The sequence below is a fragment of the Xiphophorus maculatus genome, chromosome 3 (genome assembly GCF_002775205.1).
Source record: "Xiphophorus maculatus strain JP 163 A chromosome 3, X_maculatus-5.0-male, whole genome shotgun sequence".
NCBI lineage: Eukaryota > Metazoa > Chordata > Actinopteri > Cyprinodontiformes > Poeciliidae > Xiphophorus > Xiphophorus maculatus.
This window is the reverse complement of record NC_036445.1, coordinates 2,879,539-2,900,461: the sequence shown is the minus strand read 5'-3', so window position 1 is coordinate 2,900,461 and position 20,923 is coordinate 2,879,539. Positions and strand designations below refer to the sequence as shown.

Sequence of the window (20,923 nt, the reverse complement as noted above, 5' to 3'; positions counted from 1 at the left end):
ACGCTGGAGGTGATGGACTGTTGCAAGTGAAGGTACTGATGATTATTTGATTTCTAACCTGCTCTGGATGTCCTTTGTGTGTGGTCTGCACCTGCCATCTTTGTGAGCACTTAATAAATCCTCTAAAATGATCTCCGACTTGGACCAGTCATTGTGTTTGACTAAATCATAATAGAACCTCGTCACATCCATATTTGCCAATGTTGCTTGTTCAAAGGTTTTCTAGTTGCTGATATAAATTTAAAAGCACTATTTTAGTATATAATGATACTGCTTTGGCAAACCATTATGCTTTAAGTAAACTTTAAATGATATTGATGTCTCCAAAAATGTTGCATAGTTGTAACTTTCTCAGAGACATTTATCTAATTATTTGAGTGTCTTTGGGCCTGCATGTAGCCTAATCCTGGTTAGATTACAGAAGATACGGAACACAACATCAGACAATTACCCTGCCAATCATGACTGCAAATAACCAGATGAGGGGGGAAGAACAGTAAACATAGCTGCGACCTTTTAAGTGAATACAACGATTATGCAAAATAAAGTTGGACAGATAGAGGAGCACTGAATGACAAACTTCTTCAGACAATTTTCCCACTTCAAGCAAATTCCTCTTCAAACTAAGTAGAACCAATAGCAGTCAAGTCTCACTTGACATCATGTAAGCCATTACTAGAAAGTCTGCTTTGGTGCTTCCTGATTGTAATTTCATAGTAAAGCACCCCCAGCTATGTAAATAAGTGGTGAGCGAGGTATCTGGGGGAAAGAAAAGGGGGAGGAGAGAGAGTTAGAGACCAATGAGAGGAGGAGAGGAAAGGTAGTACTCCGAGCCCCGTAGGTGGAGAAAGCCTCTGTAAGCAGTGGGGTAATCACTGAACCAGGCCAAAACTTTAATTAGTTCTAGGAAGGAGGGGGAAAGAAAAAAAAATCAATGCACTTTACAGCTTCCTCTCGCTCCTCTCTTGCTCTTCCTATTTCACCAATTTCCAACTCACACACATAAGCCCTAACCTCTCCATCTCTCTCGTCTGAGCCCTTTGCTCCAGTTACCTCTCTCGGCCTTGATTCATCTGGCTCTTATGCTGCCACCGTCTCCTTCATGTGCTCGGTCGCCATCCTTAACCCTCATCCATCTCATGAAAACTGCATAATGGAATTAGGCTCAGATAGCAGCTTCTGACTCATGCATAGTGAGAGAAGGATACATCGGAAATGACCCAAAATCTGTGATTCTCGCACATTAAGCAGAATATCTCGCTCAGGGAGGAGACATTAGATGAATACCATTAAGATGGAGTAAGAAAAAAAAGAAAAGAAAATGGGGATGTGCTTTCTTAATTTACCTTTTTTGTGTGCGCGTGTGATGTTCGGTGCAAAAACAGTGTGTTTTTGCATTTTGCTCACCTCAACTGAATCAATGCGAGTATGTCTGCTTCACTTTGAAAAGCCTTCTCTACACCGGAGTAAACAAGATGAATTAAAGAATGGGGGCCGATGGTAAACATTGTCTGATGTCGAACCTGTGCAGCACCACAGTACAGCTGCACACATATTAAATTCAAGTGCATCAATGTTTAATCCCTCGTGTGCAAACATACAGAACAAGCAAACCTGAACTCAACATGCACATGTTCAGATAAGGTAAAATAGGAACTGGGTAAAAAAGGTATAAAAACACACATATAGCATGCCACACACACCCACACGGTTGTTCAGAGTGTGGAACAAGCCTGTTGAGTGGCAGTTAGCACCTATTCGGCAGCCATGGCAACCGGCTCCACCGCGATAGATAGCGCAGCCAAGTGGGTCAGAGTCTGTGAGTGCGATAACCTTGTAAAGATCACCTTCGAGGCAAAATGCACGACACAAACGCACTCCACGCTTTCTCGGCAGGTTTTTTTTTTTCTTCTTTCAGAGAGCTGGATCTTTGTTCACCCAGATGGGTAAGTGTCCCAGCCATCGTTTGCCTGCAATTTTTCAGGGATGGAAGAGAGCGCTGAAAAACAGAGCTCTTATCTGGCCACTCAGCTGATGATCAAAACTGAAAAGGACGTCTGATGCTGTTTCAAAGCTCCTTCAATTCAATGAAGTCCAGTTGGTATTCAGCTTACTTTCAGGCCGCTGTGGGCGGTGGGCACTAACTGCCGAGGAGATAATGAAAGCTTCTCAAGCTTTCATTAAGAATCAATTTTTCTTAATGTCACAGCGTTTTGTTTGGCAAAATCTTTTCAGTCTACTTTCAGTCTTATTGTTTGTCGTTTTACTTTGAATTCTTCTTCGGTGGTGTGAGGAGTTGACAGCTACACAACAACTAAAGCCCACCTCATTTTCACTCAGAAGGAAGAAAAAAAAAACTGGCAATTAGTCAGCGGACGAATCGGATTTTTGCCTCGTCCAAGAACGGATGGTTTTATTGTGTCACGTAGTCACAAAGCTGTTTGTATACTAAAGCCTCCATCCAAGCCCTTTTATTCCAGTGACTCTCAGCGGGGGACTGCAACATAAATCAATAATGCACTCTTTCAAAATGAAAATAAAAACAGGCAGTGACCAAGCTCCGAGTCCCCCGTGATGCTAAAGCTCTCTGAGTGCCCGGCCAGTCAAATCAAATGTCTGCTAAGTTCCTCCACTACTGGGAAGCTTTTCAAGCATGAATATTTATCAAACTGGTTTGCCCTTAAAACCCTCCGAGGTTCAGCATGAGTAATAAATAGAAAGGCTGCATCATGAGCTGCCTTCTGAACTCTGACAACAGGCACATTTTTATGACCGGGCTGCCAAAATGAGCAGAGGTGTAAAGTGATAAATTTGATTTATTGGCATCACTGTAATTGAGAACCACAGCTTTCTAAATATGCATTTTATAATACGGTGTTTGAAATATTGCATTCATTTGCATTTAAATCAAACCACTGTTATTGAGTAAAAACAAATGTTGCACAGAAGGTCAGGTGGGATTATCAACATTACTTCTGTTTACTAAATGAGAGAATATTTTTAAGAAACTCATTTATTGCTTTATTCAAATTCTGATCTTTATATATAACACGTTTACTCTCCAATTTAGGAGAATTCATCCGATGATGATATCACGGCTTTGCAAGCTTGATATTTTAATTAATTCACAACATGAGAGTTAGCTGGAGGCACAACTGTGAATGAATTTTAGGCAAAACAACAAACACTGCTTCCACCATACAGGTATCAGTCCATGACGCAGGTTCAATTCCCGGTCCTGGGACATTTACTGCATCTCCTCCTCTTCTTTCCCTTCCCTACTGATGACTAAATGCCAATAATACCAAAAAGACATAAAAAAAGTCTGGTTTTATACCTCGGTTCAATAAGAGAGCGTCATTATTCACAGCACAACTACTGACATTCCTTCAAAGCAACATAGAAAGATGGATTACAGTTTGCAAATGCACACAGGAACAAGGATCTTATCCGATGAAACTATAATTGATCATCAATGCAACTGGAGAAAAATGTGTAACTTCATATCCTTTATGCACAATCTCACCACAGCATATTTTAGATGATATTCCATCTTAGTTACTCTTCTTTCACTTGAATATATTATCATAGTATTCAGTCCAGCTCTGGAAATGAGTGTCCAGCTGCAAAGCAGCCAAACAGCGAATCTGCCAACTCTACTGGAGTCACTTTGCTCACACAAAGGTAAACAAGGTAAACACGCTTGCAAGGACTCAACCAATGCACTTACACCCACCTAAATATGAACACAGCTGTGCAGTCAAAGTCACATAATACAATTTAGTAGAACAAGAGGCGGTGGTACTCACATTCAGCCTTGGCACAGACCAAGCTGGCAGACGGGTAGCTGAACGAGCGTAAGATGGAGCCTATGGCCAGGCTCAGATCCTCGTTGCTGGGGTACAGAGTAACTGAGGCAAAGCGCAGGTAAGGCAGACGGGGCGTTTCCTCTGGACCAATTTTTACATGAGGGATCTGGAGGAAGAATAATATTGACAGCGAATGATAACGCATAAGAAAGGCCAGGGGGAAAAAAGTGATTTATGATTTATTCTGTAGAAACATGCAAAGTAAGGAAAAATATATAGAAAGAAGAAAAAGGTATGAAGAAAAGAAAACTGTTTGAGGAAATGGAAGATAACTGGTGGAAGAACAATTTATTTAAAAAAAGAGAAACTGAACATGAAGATGCAGTCACGCCAATACTTGCAACTAGGACAAAAAAATGACTTATGTTGGTACATATTTGCACAGGTAACACACCTCTTTCTCCCCACATATGTGACTGACAGTAGAGCCGGAGGCGGGGCTGGAGGCTGGACCGATCACAGAGACGACGCCTTTGGGTAGAATCTGGCACACTGAACAGGGAAAAAAGGGAATAAATTTGGCTCTGTGATTTTTAGGACGGCTGCACTGATCTACTATCCTGCAGCAACTGTAGTCTGTTGAAAAGTGTGAGCATGTCAGTTTCGGATTAATCATTTATTCTACTGAAGCAGCAAAAGATGTTTCAGTCTAATCTGGTTAATTTCATTTGAAATATTCCAACGGCAAGAAGAGGATAACCAATCAGTTGTAGGACATTAATGTGAAGACAGTAATTTTTATTGCTATAATAATTTTTTGTCTTGTTACTGATTTACATTGTAAAGTGGGCTCTACTGTAAGATTACAGATACTGAAACTGTTGCAGATTAAAATCCATAGCAGACTCACATGTCAAAAGTCTAATGATACATCCACTAACTCCCTCCATGAATGAAATACTGTTAAAGTACTTAAAATAAAAATACCGTTAAAGAACTTAAAATAGTTTTAAAAAAGGAGGAAAATTAAAAGCTTCTTTAAAAATAAACATAATTTCTATTCATCAGATTTACCAAGAGAAACTGTCTGAGTGGCCCTTTGTAACAAACGGAGTAAGATTTACAAAACAATAAGTTTTACCCTGGTTTAAAAAGATATAAGTTCAGATAAAAGGTGCTTAATGAACTAAACAAGCAATTTGCTGCCCTGAACTTTCATCACCAAGAACCCACAAGCTCCTCTGGGCTGTTTTCCTTTTCACTTAGGAGTAAAGTTACTGTTTATTCTTTTCTTGCCATTCCTGAGCTGCTGCTTCAGACTGAAAATGTAAAAAAAAAAAAAAGACATCCACAGCAACCAGTATAAGTTCTTTGAAACTTACAAATGAATTCATTCCTAGCTGTACAGTTAGGTATGATTGTTAGAGACTGTAAACATAATTAAAGTTTTTATTTCCTTCGGTTTCCATGACCCGAGCAGCTCAACCACACGGACCAGTCCCTGCAATGGGAGCAGGATCTCCAGAACACAGGGAAGTTAAATCAATAAATCATTGAAGGTATTATGCATTTTACAGACACATAGTGTCACTTTATAGTACAATCAACTTCATTTACTATAAAAATGGTGTATAACCTAAAAGAAATTTGAGTTCACAGTTTGAAGCCTTGAAATTGGCCTCTGTTTCTTTAAGAAGCTCCTGCTCTTTCTGACACGCCTGCATCATCACGCCATCACAACGTTTCTCCATTAAGCCGTTTACAATCATTCCTAGAAGCGTTGCACTGAGAAGTACTTTGTATAAAAAGTTAAACAGGTAAACAGCTCCACCAGGTGTTTACTAATTGCGGCCGCCGCTAGTCTGGAGGAGCTGAAGGTGGCTGATTACAGAGCAGCATGGGGTTTTTTATATGACTTATCACATGAACAAGCTTATTCACATGTGATTTTCCTTACATTTCTTATTTAATGGAAACACAGCAATTGCAAAATGGTGTTGTTGTTTTTTTTACCTTAGCAGAAAGCTGAAAGTTTTGCACACATTTGTAACAGAGATGCAGCTAGTGATTCATAGATGAGGGATGTGTATTTTTATTTTGCTTTGTGCATTTCAACATTGAAAATCAACCTAACTTGAGTGGTTTGAAACCTCACAATGCTGGTGTCCTTCCAGTTATTTTTCACTCTCCTCAGATCGCAAAATACAGCAGCTTGTAATTAAAAAAATTTTAGTGTTAAAAACAGAGCACATGAACTATTAAGGATTTGATCCAGAGATGATTCAAATAACCTGAAAATATTTTTCCAATCTGCTTCTTTTCTCCACAAATGTCCAACATGAACATTTAGGCTAATATAAACACTAAAATTCCAGCATTAGGCAGATAGGTATCTCCTACATACTTATGCTTATTGCGTGTTTTATGTGTAACCGTACCACTGTAACCTTGTTAGACAAATTGATTAGCTCCATATTTATCTAAAGATGTTATTTTTAACGTGTAAACGAGGATTTATGGAAACACAGAAGCTAAATGCATGGGTTTATGACAGAATGGAACATTACAAGGAGGTTTGGAGGTTATTTCGGATGATGATGGTCTGTATTTCACAGAAATGAGTTTGATGACGGTCTAAATCCAAGAAAAAATGAGGTATTGGGGGGGCAGGACCTACTGAAAGACAATGAAACCTAAAGTGCTGGTGGCAGTCATTCACTTGCAGCTCTTTGACTCAGAAGGGAGGAAAACATGCGCTGCAAAGACTGGGATTTACTGATGAAGAGCTTAATGCCCCTTTGATCGATTTTCTTGTTTTTCAGTTTGTATGTTTCACCAGCAGATTAAATTATTAAACATCACCTAAAGCAAACTGATGCAGAGATAGTAGACTAGAAAACCAGAGCTGGGATTTGTTCCAGAGAGGTTTAAAACACTTTTGGTATTACTTCTATAACTGAGAAAGAGTTTTGACTTAATCAAAATCATGGCTTGGTGAAATAACTTAAAAAGCTACATGACTTTTCAATAACTTTACGGATAAGATGCACTGACTTGCAAAATAATTACACTCCTTGAAGTTCTGTCATTACTAAAACACATTTCATTTAGATTTTAAACCAACATAAACGAGGGCATATTAGTGAAGAGAAAGCAAAATGGCACCTGGTTTTCATAATTACCTGTAACAAAATGTAAATTGTAGTGTGTATTTGCAGTCAACATCCTGAGTAAATGTTGTGTAATAACCTTTTCTGCAATTATAGCATCCAACCTACATTATATGTAAAAAGTGGGGTTTGTTATCCTTTCTGCTTGCAATACAGCTCAAGCTTCATCAGATTGGACAAAGAGGAAATTTCAGCATTAATTTTCGAGTCTCACTACAAGACATGCATTTGGACCAAGGCCTGGACTTTGACTTGCACATAAATCTGCTTTGATAATTATTGATTTTATGTGATTCATAATATTTCATCCTCTGAATTGATGATGTTTTGGAAGCGACCAGGAATTTGAAAATAATTTAAACACAAAACAATGCATGTCTAATCAGGCCACCTTTTAGTTTGTCCATCTTTACTGATGAAATCTTCGCTGTTCACACCAGATAATTACCCACAGAGGAGTCTGGTCACTTAACTGTCTGATTCAGCTATTCAAGAAGCTGCTTTTTTTTCTCCAGTTGTTATTGCAGCTCATCCCAATTAGTCCTCAGTATCAGCAACTGTGAGTGTCAATGTGTACATGTGAATATCTACTAAGTGCTTGTGAGTGCACAGGCTCCCTTTGTGGACATGCAAGTGCGTATCTGCAGAAAGACGAGCGTGTGCGTGTGTGTAAATGTGTGTGTGTGTGGATGTGTGTTGCAGTCATCTGTAGCTGTAAGATGATGAGCTCCCTGATCCAGAGACTAGAAAATGCTGTGAGCAAATCAGCCTTTCAGAGTTTCTTCCTGCTCGTTGGTCAAGGACACACAGAGAAGCACATGGCCATATTCTAAGCAGGGCACATTATGAGCTCAACCCTTCTAAACATTGTTCTAGCAGCCTGAAGCGAGGTCGATGACCTATCAGAAAAGGAGCAGAGAGGCGGTGGTTCAGTTCTGCAGTATTTCCACAGCCTTTGCTGACTCTAAAGATTCTGTTCAGTGAGTTTTCATGAAGTGTTACGGCCCTTTTTTATGCTACTGCTGATCCATTTTACCGTTTGATGATGTGTTTATTATTACGGCCTGCATGGTACACACTTCCAGCTGTTACTGGAGGGCACAGGTCTCCTGTTTTTAATGAGGCAGTCTTAGTGGCCCATTACTGGTCTCCAGTGACATGTAAACTAATAAGCAAAAGCCCCTTCTGGCTTCAAATCCCACAAAAGTGGTTGTGTGGTTGTGTTTTCTGCACATAAAAGGGTTGCTTTTCACACACAAAAAATTCTAATTATTCTTTTAAAGAGTTTAATCTTTTGGAAAGAAATGGTGCTATTTAACATACTTTTCTTTTGTCTGCAAGTCACTGGCATTATTAAATATAAATATGACTTATATAACACACTGGTATCCGCACCGGTCATTTTCTTTGTGCTAATGAGGCACTATGCTCTAAAGACTCGAATGTTTTCCTCTGGATTTTATCATTCTGTTATAAGTCTGAGGATGAAAGTTGATCTAGAAGTCATTTTTGAAGGGAAACGTTTCTACTCACTGGTGTCGGTGGTGTCATACTGGGAGTCTCTTTGCAGCTCGTATATGTCCACCTCCACTCGGGCTTGCACTGAACCCTCTATCACGCTGTTGATGTTCTCCCTGGCCAGGGCCAGCGCCAGCCGCTCCCCGCGCCCACACACAGACTGGTCATCCAGAATGGCAGCTAGAGAATTAGAGAGAGAAACATAGAGTCAGGGACACCAGAGGAAGAAACATGGAGTATAATGATAAAGGGAATGTCAGAACAGAAACACACAAATGAATCGTAACAAGAAATAGAATATTTTCACAGCATAACAAGGTTGCTCCTTAATAGATCCCCACTTCCAACCGCTGAAGGAATAGAGGGATTTTTTTTATGCTGCTTTTAGGATATGAAAAGAAATCCAAAGAAAAAGAAACAACTTCATTTACTGCCTTCCAATAGTCTTTTCTGAGGACACTTGAGCCACCTTTATTCAGTGTCTTGAAAAGCATTTAATCTTTCAAGATTTTGTCGTTGCAGCAAATTACTCCACAGTCCCAGGGTACATAGACTGAAACAAAGTAGAGCACAAATGTTGAGTTTGAACAAATAAAGCTCTAAAGAAACGTGTTGTATATTTGCATTCAGCCTTCTTTACTCTGATGCCCTGAAATCTAGTGCAGCCAACAGTTTTCACGATCACATCATTTATAATCAGAAATAAACTGTGCATGATTTCAGAAAAACATGAGAACTTCTGTTTGTATTTTGCCGCGAGCCATGTAGTGGAGATGCAGCAAACATGAGGAAAAATGTCCTCTGATTAGATGATTGGCCTGCATTCAAAATGCTATTTGTTCCAGAAAATTACTAATGGAACTTTTATATATTTATATGGTGAGAAATGAGAGGACAGCATCTTTCTGCGGGAAACGCTTTATTTTGTAGCTCAGAGATGACAGGGAGATGGAGAAGGAAGTAACAATATTTGATAAAGCATTTTGATAAAAAAGTATTTTGAATGGAAGAATGGATCAAGCAAACTACTGGCCTATCCTGGACGAACACCTGTGAACTGTTCAAAAACTTTGAACAACTAAGATGTCCATTTTCCAGCAGGATGACCTCCTTAAACTTACAGCAGTGGTTTATGTCAAAGCATATTCATGTTTTAGAATGACCTAGTCAAAGTCCAGACCCAAATCGAAATGAGTATATGTGGCGAGACTTGAAATTATATGTTTAAATATGTTTTCCATCTAGTCTCGCTGAGCTTCAGCTGTTTTGCAAAGATTTATGGGCAAGAATGCGTGCAAAACATTCTGAAAATGATTTCTAGCTATTGTTGGCAGGTCTATAAAATATTAACAGAGGGGGGTTGAATACAAATACATGTCATATTATTGCAATTTTTATTCATGAAAGGTTGGAGTTTGCCACCGGTTCTTATGAACTGATTATTAGTGTTCAGATCCTTTCCTTTGTGCTTTTGGTAACATTTTATGATGTGTTGCATGTTTAGTTGTTTTCTGTTTTTGCAGTGAATTTAAACTAGATTGTGTGTAGCATCAGAACAGACTATTCTCTGTTTCCTTTACTTCGTTGTTACTGGTCTCTGCAGCTGTTGTCCTACATGAGCTGTGTAACTCATACAGCTTCATTGATCTCCATTAAGTCCTTCGAACACCGATCACTTTCTTTTTATGCATGGGCATCATTCAGTCAGGCCCCAGGGCCGTGGGGAAAAAACAAAAACGTGTGACCAATATTTGCCATTCACACAGGATTAGACAGTAAAGCCAGCTTCACACCAGCAGCATGGTGTGTGGGTTGTCTGTGCGTAATGTCATGATTTTCATTTTGGCTCCGCTGTTCAGAGATTACAGCACACACCGCAGCAGCATGTCGGCGTACAACACTCCTTAGGTTTGTTTAGTCATCGCCAGATTTTTGTCATTTTCTTTTATTCCTTCTGTGTGGCTTACCCAGTGGTTTGATCATTGTTCATGAAGAATCCCTTGGTTTTCTCAGTCTTGCTCATTAGTTCCACACACTTCAGGCATGTAACACAACAGACTAATTGCAATGTTTTTTATTTTACCTGAACAATGAAACGAGTTGTTTTCAGTGCTAGTTGGCTTTAGCTAAAGGCGCTGTCAACGCAGCTGCAGATGAGAATCCCCAACGCATTTCAAAAGTCTGAAAGCCTTTTTTGAGAATCACTTTTATAATAAAAGCACTTCACATTTCCAAAGAAAATTGCATCAGCCTGATAAATATGCTGCAATTTTCACACAAAATGAACAGGAGTCATGTAAATTCTGCTGAATAATCAGACGAAAAGCATTTCCGACATTGTGAAACAGTTTCTCTCATTTGATTTGCTCAGACACAGTGGAAAACATTTAGGTGCTAATTGTTATAGGAGAATTATGAAGCCAGAACACTAACACAAAACTGCTATTTTTCTATTTAATGATGTAATCTTTCAGATTGCTCCAAGCAGCTGTTCAAGAGCCAAATTAGCCTACTTCCACTGTGCATGACTGTCCATTAATGTGTGAGCTGCAGTTCAAATTAGTGCTGTCTTCAGTCCAAAGTTATGAGTCTGACCTTGTCGGATTTCTACTGCAAAATCTTACACCAGAATGTTCATTTAAACATGAAATGAGCACATTCAGCTGCTGTCAGATGAATGGAAAGTGGAGTTTAGATCGGAGACATTCTAGAGATAACTAGAGATGTACCAATCAGAGATTATTTTGACTAATGTCTGATCATAGATTTTGTTAAGCACTGACCTGCCATTACTGATTTTGGATGGCTTTTTCTGTTGTTTTTTTTGTTAAAGACAAGATAATCTTATTACTATCTACTCCAAGTTACAGAGCTGTTTCTTTCTGGATCATTGAATTTCTAAAAAGCAAAAAAATATATATATTTGCTACTACTGTCTAAAGCTTAATGTCTGAAAAGACAGGTTCAGTCTACTCTGGAGCTGGATTAATAAATCAATTATTGTAACTCTAAATGAACTTAAAGGAGCCTCATTTTCCAAATCAGTCAATAATTATTTAGAATAGAGATGAGGTCACATGATATGTGAGAGAGCAGTCAGAGTTACACCGCTCTGCAGAAAAACAGGTTTCAAAAAGACACTTTTAACACCACTGACATGTTCAGCTGCCTTGAGCATCTTATATTAGCAGATGCTCAAGGCTAATATTAGCTTACATTAGCATTAGTCTTATATTAATGCTAATGTAAGATTAGCAATACAAATACAATTAGCTTAATCTGTGCTGTCAGACTACCTGTAAGCATCAAGATTTTCTGTAGAAACCAAGCTTAACTGAGATTTCTGAGGACAGGAAACATTTCTGGATTTATGACACAAAATTAAAAGTAAAAGAACAAAATCAAGCAAAATAGCTTCTTGTTATTTGTGGAAACCTTTTCCTTTATTTAAAAGTAGCAGATTAAACAAAAAGGTGACATGAACACTTGAAAAATGTTGTTTCCTTTTTAAATAGCTTCTTTTGTGCTTCTGTTTAAAACCCCACTAATATGTAAAATAGTTAACAGAGTCTTATTCCCTCAGTATGACCTTCCACATTGAAGGGAATTGTTGTTGTTGTTTTTTTAGCTAAAACCTTCAGAACTTGGGTAACATTTTTACAGTTTTCAATGGGCCAATCACTGAGCAGAGTGATTCCAGAGTAAAATCGGACAATTTTGGTCATCAGGAAACGCTTGGTGCATTTATGTTGAGAATAATCTTTTTGCATAAATGACTTGTCTGCAGCTGAACTCAGATCAAAGAGCTGATATTCAGAGGATTTGACCAGCTAAAATATGCATCTGTGGTCAACTATAACACAACCAACTTTTACATTTATGTCACCTTGCAGAACCTTTACACAAGTTGATTTGGTCAATCTGGGCAAAAGGCAGGTTTGCACATATGAACGTAAGGTATTGGTTTTAAATGCAACCGTTTTAAAAGTAATCAAATTTTCAGGAACACCTTTTCCATGTTTATAAGCTGCCAGAGTTAAAGTTAAGAGTTCCCTTCCCCAACTTTCTATGCACTGCCATGCAGCTGTCTGAAAGAATGTTAGCACACATTTTCCAGCTTGCAAGAAAAGCAAACTCAGATATTTAGCTAATGGTTATTCTATATATTTTCCAGACTAAGTATTAAATTTAAAATCATAATATATAAATTATAAAGAAAACATTTTAGCTGTAATAACCAATGTTTTGTTGTTTCAGCAGCAGCAGAAAAAACTTTTGGTTTTCTTCTGTATATGAAGGCTATTTGATCCTGATTAGTTTTGTTTTTACCATGAAATTGTGGTATTTCCACTAAAGAATATCGACCTGTTTGTTTAAGATGCTCACCCACTCCAAGGTGAAACAACTGATTTGTGAATGAATGAAACAAATAAATGTAAAGTTCGTTCAGAAACCTTTCGACCTGTGTAGCGTCTACTCACCTATGCGGACAGAGGAGAGCAGAGGGGCCTGACTGAGGGAGAGTGGTGGCATCGTGACTAGCAGGAAGGAGAGGAAGCGTATTGACAGCAGCAGTGCTGGCAGAGCCGGCATCTTCTACTGCTCCTCATGGAGAACGGTCTGCTGGCTGCCTGTACCAACACCTGTGGAATTGGAGCGCGTGTTAGTCGACACAAAGTCCCACTCTTCCTTTAAATTGTCATCATACAGCTTATCTCCACTTTGCACTGTCATATTCCAAGGTAGTGGGAGCACCTGTGCTTTCACAACCCATACAATGCACGTTCAAAGTCAGTTATGAAGATGTTTCTTGTCATATCGCACCAGCAGCCTGGTTCCCATGCATACAGCTTGTCTAATAATAAAATACAGAACACAACTGTATCCACGTCTCCTGTGGAAAGTCTGCTGTTTAGACGTGACAGGATTCAGCCTACCAGAGGATCTCCGGAGGCTTTTCAAACAAAACATCACAAAGCACACACACACACACGTTCTGCGTATTCACACACATTTGTGCACACGCAACACAAACAAACACGAAAACAGATCGACTTACACGATAAGGGAGTACTAGAAACAGAATAATAAGTGTAAATACAAGAGCTTCGAGGATAGATGGCTGTACACTACACAACACTCACCCGTATCCACCAACATGGCTGCTATACCCTAACCTCGAGCCGCCAACTTCAAAACGACACACAAACATGCAAAAATGAGCACAAAGGGAGTTCAGAGGATCTCCAGTGGTGCTAAGCAACAGTCTCCAGGAATGACAAATCCTTGCTCTGACTGACAACATGACAAGGTTGTGTTGGAGAGGAAGAGACAGACGAAGACAGAGGAAATTGAAGGAGGGGTGTTTCTGAGCTTCACACGGTGCTGACAGACTCTTGAAAAGCTGCGTTCAGGACCTCTACTTGACCCGTGTTGTTGTAAACAGCGGTCAGCTGCTGACCCTGACCCAGACCGTGACGAGAGGATGTACCTTCACTCTCAGATAAATCAAACACAGAGAAAATGTGGCTTCATGCTGACCTTGTAGAGCTAACACCCCTCCACCGTCCATCCTTGAGCTTGATGGCTACTTTCACTAGAAAATCTTTCATCTGTCATCCATCTAACCTTTGTTTGTCTACCCAAAAGCTCAGATGTAAATTCCACTGAGAATCTGGTGCAACCCTTGAACAATGATGCTCACTTATAGTATTTGTAGAACCTGACACAGTCTGAGCTGTTTTGCAAAAAAATCAGTTTCTGGACATGAACATCAAAGCCCAGATGTGTCATTTTCATTTCAGGCCACATGAAGATCATGAATGTCACTAAAGAGCCGGTTGTGGCAACTACTTATTAAACTTAGACAGCTTTCTTAGTGTTTGATGTTTTGGTGTTCAGTGCATTGGTTTTATGTGAATAGTGCCAAATTACATCAATGTGAAACGTTGTCTTAAAGTTTTATTTATGTTGAATCTAGAGGGCCACATAAATGGCTATGGTGGGCCAGATTTGGCCCTTGGGCCTTCAGTTTGACACGTGTCATAGCCCAAAAGATTTGTAACTATTTTTACCTCAAAATATCTCATCTTCAATAGCAGCTTATTTTACTATTAAAGATTGACATTATCTCCAACTCTTGCTGAACAGTTTATGTTTAAACTCCATAGAAATCTATTGTTCCACTCCATCTTCTGCACCTCTGACAGGTCTCTCAAATGGTGACCAAAATGTGCGCTTCAGCACGTTTGTAATAATAATGAATACACCATCCAGTGCAGATGGCCATTCTCTCATTACGGTTTCCACGGCTCAGAGCGAACCGAGGCAGGGCTTATGTGGAGCCATCTGTATCTGTGACACAACGTAGGGTAGCAGGCGCACAGTGGGAGTCATTTACGCTTTTATTGTAATCCATACATCTTTCTCGTTTAACTCAACATGTTACTGTAAAGTTGCCAATAAAGGCAATTGAAAATCTCGCCGCCACATACGCAAAGCTGTCATCTCATTTGTATGTTTGTTTATTATGGTTATGCAGCGGCTGCTTATTCAGACCGCGCCACAAGATTACTGCTGTCACTTTAATGATTCTTGCTGAAGTATTCTCTTTGCTTCCCATACCAGTGGTTTCATTCTCAATTTGCTCCCCAACAAACTGTGTGTATGTGTGTCTTTGTTGTGCTCATACCTGCGTGTTTATTGCTGGGCATGCATGAGCCTGTGCTTACCCACTGTGGGCGTGTGCGTGTGTGTGTGTGATGGGTTATTGATCGAGCCCCAGCTGAAGTGGTGGGCCCTCAGGTGCAGTCAATCAAAACAATGGGGAGCCTATCATGGGAGCACTGCATTTCGCAGGAGCCATCTGATTGGCTATTACCAGGAGGCATATTGCCATGATGACGAATAAGATCCAAACTAAGGCTATGGCTTCATCAGCGACGGGATGGAATCGGTGCTATTTCATTGTTATTGAGAGCTATTGACAGCATTAGACAGAGAGGATTAGAGTATCTTTACTCCCAGGAGAGAAAGACAACGGGTGGAAGGTAGAAGGAGATGGAAAGCTGTGAAAGAAGTTGGTAGGGGGGGAAAAAACGAAGCAGAGGGAATGGGGTTGCGCCGATGAGGGAATAAAAGAACAAAATTGAATATAGAGAGAAGAGATTGGAAAGTGTCTGCAGAAAGAGACGCAGAGCCACAAAGAGACAGCAGTGGTAAAAAAAAAAAAAAGTACATTTACCCAGGGACTGAGAGAGGAGAAAATTTAAAGCACTTTCACTTCAGTTCAGTGCTTTTAATTACATGTCAATAAACAGCATTTTCACCACAATTAAAAAAAAATTATACATTTAATTCAGCTGCAAAATCCCACATCTTATTTATTTATTTTTTATATTTTCCTGTGTTAGTTTCAACTAATTAAAACAGCAGTTAGCTCCTGTCTGCGTCGTTGCGAACATTATTTGCATTTCAAGCTACTAGAAGTCAGATTCTACCTCATCTCTGCTCTTTGAAGCACAAATCGATTTACCTTCTTTTGCAAATAAAACAGAGAAACATGTTTGAAATCTATGACGCTCAAGAACCGAAGGTTTAAGAGCAAAAACAAAACCCATTGCATCAGGGAACAACAGAAGGAGGTGATCTGATCCTATGAGTCATGTTTTGTTTTACATCATGTGGAAGGCTGCACTCGTGTTTACATGGGAAAAAAATTGGGAGCGCAGTACAACATAGGAAGAAGGCAAGCCAGTGGAAGTAGCAACGTCTGAACATTTTTCTGCAGAGAGGTCTTATGCCTCGACATTCATGGGAATTTTACTCTGACATTAACTTGAGAAAGTACACATACGCCTAGAACCACAAATAAATATCTGCACTTTTATTCAGCCTCCCTGGGCCAATATTTTCCAAACCAACTTTTGCTAAAAAATAAAACAAAAAATAGCAATAAGTCTTTTGGGGCTTGTCTCTACCAGCTCTGAACATCAGGATAATATTTTTCCCTATTTTCTTTGTAAATAGCTCAAGCCCATCCATTAGACAGAGAACAGCAACAAACCCAAGCCCAGCACAGACTTAGACTTGGGTCCAGACTTTGACTGGTTTGTTCCAACACATGAATATGATTTGATCAACGCTGCTGCATTGTAACCCTGCCTGTGTGTTTTGTGTGTTTTCACAGAGTCTGACATCTTTTGGAGTTTCCAACATGTTTTCTTCAAGGTTTGTCTAGTATTTTGTCCTAACAAACTTTCATGTCTCTTCTAAAGAAAATTATCCTGAACTATGCAGCCATCACCACTGTGTTTCAAGGTGGATGTTTTTGTGATGTACAGTTCTCCAAAATGTGTGCCACAAGATTTAACATTGGTCTCCTGTGAACAGAGAATGTTCTTCCACATGTGTGCGACTTGTAGTTATCCTGTCAACAGATTACTTCTGAGCTGTCTCCTTTTCAAAGTAAATAAATAGCTGTGCTGTGATCTTACCATTTAAAGATGATGGATTGAAAAGTGCTGCTTTAGACCTTAAAAGCTTGAGATATTGTTTTATAGCCAAACCCTGCTTTCAACATCTCCATAAATTTAGCCCTTCAGAGTTCTCTTTAACAATGTAAATTCATGCAACGCCAAAGACTTAAATGTTCTGCAACTGTAACTCTATCAAAAGTTGAAAAGTACGCTGCTGTCGAAGTGAAGTGAGAGAGGCTACCACAGCATTAGACAGGTGGCATTAATGTTGTGGCTAGCATTGTGGTGGTTGCAACTCCACCAGCATATTACTGTTGTTATTACAGTTATTATCACAATTTTCTGAGGTCACCGGGTGTTCCTGCTTTTATTAGCAATTTGGTGTGGATTAACCAGGATTAAGCTTTTTTCCTCATCAATCTGAGGCCGAGCGGTCACAGCTGGGGCCGGAGAGCCAGGTTCACTGTTTTTAATTACTTAACAAAACTGGAAAAGCTACATAAAAAATGTCCACATGCGAAAAAAAAAAGAAAATCCAAAGCAAAGCTAGTCTTAGAATTGATTATTGTCTTAGGAAAGTTTTACCAGGTTCCTATGGATACCCCTTTGATAGATCTGGCCATGAAATTCTAAGCAATTCTGAGCACTTCTTCCATCACTGCAGATGAGCGAAAGAAAATAAGGAGCTGAGAAGTCTCAGAATGAGGTGGGGGAATTGAGAGAGCCAGATAGAGTCGAAACGAAGTCGAGCACAAATGGTGAGACACTATTGCCGTGTTCAATTTGCTAGGACTGTGTATCTGGCTGGCATACAAGCTCTGTTGTGGCGGCGGTACATGGCTGAGTCCCTGTCGCTGTCGGGTGTCAGTCTGCGGGGAACTGGAGCAGCAAGAGGCCTGACCACACTTGTCTGAGCTGCACAGAAGAAGAAAAAACTGGTTCCTAGCCTCCCTCGTTTTCTTTCATTCTGCACCCTGCTGCATGTCACCCTATGCACTGGCACCACCAAGACACACAGAGAAGCTTAACACATAAATATTCTGATGTGCCCGACTGTGTGTGGGTGCCTGCACGTGTGTGTGTGCAGAACAGAACAGTGAGGACAGTGTATGAAAAGGGACATTCAGGCACTGTAGATTCAGCTGTTTGGTGTGTGCATTCATCTTGAAGCATATTTGTGTGTTTACTTATTTGCCTGTGTGCGTGTGTGTGTGCGCGCACTCGAGAATTGGCAGCTTGCTTGTAGAGTCTGTTGTGTCTATTATGAAAAAGAAAGCCGTAAAATCTGAAATCTTAATTACATAAAGGGGAGCATGTGGAGAGGAAGGGGTGGGTGGCTGGTTCATGATGTTGGGAGGGTTACATTGGAGGCAGGAAAAGGAAGGAATGCGATCTCCCCACTGACCCCCAGGGAAGACAGAGAGAGGATGAAGAGAGACGGAGGCAGAGGAAGTGGGATGAGCAGGGGAGGAGCAGAAAATAAAACTCAGATGGAGAAAAGAAGCTTCAGGCTATATAAGGAAAAAAAAATCTTTTTGTTTTCTGCCCCTCCTGCCTTATTGTATGAAACAAAGAAATCTAACAGTTATCATAAAGGAAGGATGAATCATTTCTATAATTGAATTTGTAAGTGGAACAGCTTCAGTGGCTTTGGATTTCAGGAGACTGTATGGAGCGACCATCAGGGGAACAGAAGCGTTATTTTGCTCATTCTCACAATTAACCAGCCTGCTGAGTACAGAGGCACTGCAGCAGAAAGCGGGGCCGCCGTCCCTGAATGAGTCTCGTTAAGTCATTTTGGAGCATTTGCTAAAATACAGCAACCTTCCCCAGACAGTATTGATGAGCTGGGAGGTTGGCCCGAGTGTGTAAGTATGTTTGTGCTCATGCAGTGGAAAGATTCAACTCTCCCCCTCCTTTGACTTCCGACATTTGGCTACTTGAGAGGATTAAGCTTTTGCTGCTTTGTGTCTGCTTCTAATATCAAGAGCCGCACATATTTTCGTTCATTTTGACTCAGCATTTTGAGTCTGCAGTCATTTGGGTTCCTTTATTCTCTTTTCTCATCATCTCTGACTTACTATCCTGCTTCAACCCTCTTGTTTCTTTGCACTTCTATCATTTTTTTCTGTATTTTCTACCTTATCTGCATGTTCTGTTTTATTCTTCAGCTGTTCAGGTTGATACAGGCATCTTAGAAAGTCCAGACTTTATGGTGAAGCCTTGCATTTTTGAGAAATATGGGAACCTGTAAGCAGGTACCCAAATTTTTCATTTCTGCTCTTGACATTTCTCACTTTACCAGAAAATGTTTGAGAAAGAGCTATTTTATTTTAAAGCGCTTCATAAAGCGCCTTTCCGAAATATTCATACTTTCCCCAATGCATGTACTCAGGATTTTATGAGATGAGGTGCAAAAATCTGTCAACATTTTTTTACATCTCTGGAAGCATTTTTTGTTGTACAAATGGTTTATAGACAACTAGGTCAAAATTGAAAGACATTTGGTTTAATATTGAAAGTTTTATTGCTCTCCAGAATTGATCTCAGAAGTTTATGAGTCTTCTAACTGTAGACTGGTTTTAGTCAAGAATGGGTCCCACAAAGAAATGTTTGACTCATGGCTTTCTAGCTAAGGATCTGGCAAGATTACTACTGTATATCTACATACAATTTATGATATCTGGCTTTGTCTTCACATTATTGAGGTTTTTTTTTTTGTTATTTTATTTACTGTCATCTTTCTTATCAAAATTAACCTTTTTTCTTTATCTGTCTCTACAACATTTTACCAGCAGGTGTGTCCTCTCTGTAAATCTGTCTGGATAATTTCAATTCTTGCTGCATAACTGACTTTTATCACATGGCAACAAAACTGAACTTTAACTCTGAAGATACCGCGGACATGTCTTGGTGTCAGGATACAACCGGTCGAGCCAGATGGCCTAACGACTTAAAATGTATGTTCTCATTTACATATTTATGCATATTTTTTTCCATTATTCCCAGTTTCTTTTTCCGACAAACAGATAAAATACAGAGTATATACTATACATTGATGTTTCACAGCTTTAAAAATGGAAAGAATAAAATTATATCACAATACTAAGTCAAATGAAGCAGTCTTTGAGTTTTGGTTTATATTTTCTCACATTTTTGCAGACTATTTTGCAGACATTTTAAATATTAAGTCTAAATGTTCATTTTTTTAACCAGTTTATATTTGTCGGCTCTAATATATTAGTTGAAATCATCACTATGAATAAACATATTACTTTCCCCAGTTTAAACAAAGTCTACATGTAACTTTAGTATAGACATCAGATCTATCGCTCACTGAGTGCAAATCAGCTCGAAGCCTTTAGGGAAGTCATTTCCAGTATCGCCGTCATTTCCAGTATCGCCATCTTCCCATCAACTCTGACCAGCATTCCTGTCCAGCTGAAGAAAATCATCCCACCAGCATGATGCTGCCTCCACCATGTTTAATAATAAAGATAGTGTGGGCATCACACAGTGTTCATTCTCTTAGATTTTAATTAGAGGATTTGCTAACAATGCTTTCACTTCAGATAAACACAACGATTTAAAATTATCTCAATGCAAAGAAAAGGACAATAAATAAATAAAATATAAAATGTTTAAATAAAACAATATTAAAACACTGATTTAAAAAGTGCCAGAAAATTATCTGGATCCACCAGATATCCTTCAAATAAAGAAAATACTGAATAAAGTGCAACTACCAGGAAGGGAGCAGGAAAACGTACAGATTATATTTAATACAAACACAGTTAAACAAACCTGTTTCAATATTTGCTTTTTATATTAAGAAAATAAAAACCCGGATAAAAGAAAAAGACACAGTTTAACAAAAGTTTTTTTTAAAATCTTTATATTAACATTTCTTATTTCGGATAATATAAGCAATTGAAGAGATATATTTTAA

General features: G+C 39.2%; 1 protein-coding gene across 6 annotated transcripts in view; it reads right to left on the bottom strand.

Annotated features, from left to right (window-relative positions):
- The window catches only part of grik5 (glutamate ionotropic receptor kainate type subunit 5), a 135,114-nt gene that overhangs the window by 43,388 nt on the left and 70,803 nt on the right, over positions 1 to 20,923 (bottom strand). For 5 of the 6 annotated variants that reach the window (XM_023330918.1, XM_023330916.1, XM_014468664.2 and 2 more), the window contains exons 4-7: positions 12,979 to 13,140; positions 8,513 to 8,677; positions 4,264 to 4,361; positions 3,810 to 3,975 (exon numbers count right to left, since the gene is read on the bottom strand). In XM_023330918.1, coding sequence (XP_023186686.1) covers positions 3,810 to 3,975; positions 4,264 to 4,361; positions 8,513 to 8,677; positions 12,979 to 13,090 — 541 coding nt within the window. In that variant the 5' untranslated portion in view covers positions 13,091 to 13,140. Of the gene's footprint in view, positions 1 to 3,809; positions 3,976 to 4,263; positions 4,362 to 8,512; positions 8,678 to 12,978; positions 13,141 to 13,641; positions 13,715 to 20,923 lie in introns of those variants that run through there. The other variant, XM_023330917.1, reaches the window with a different exon arrangement.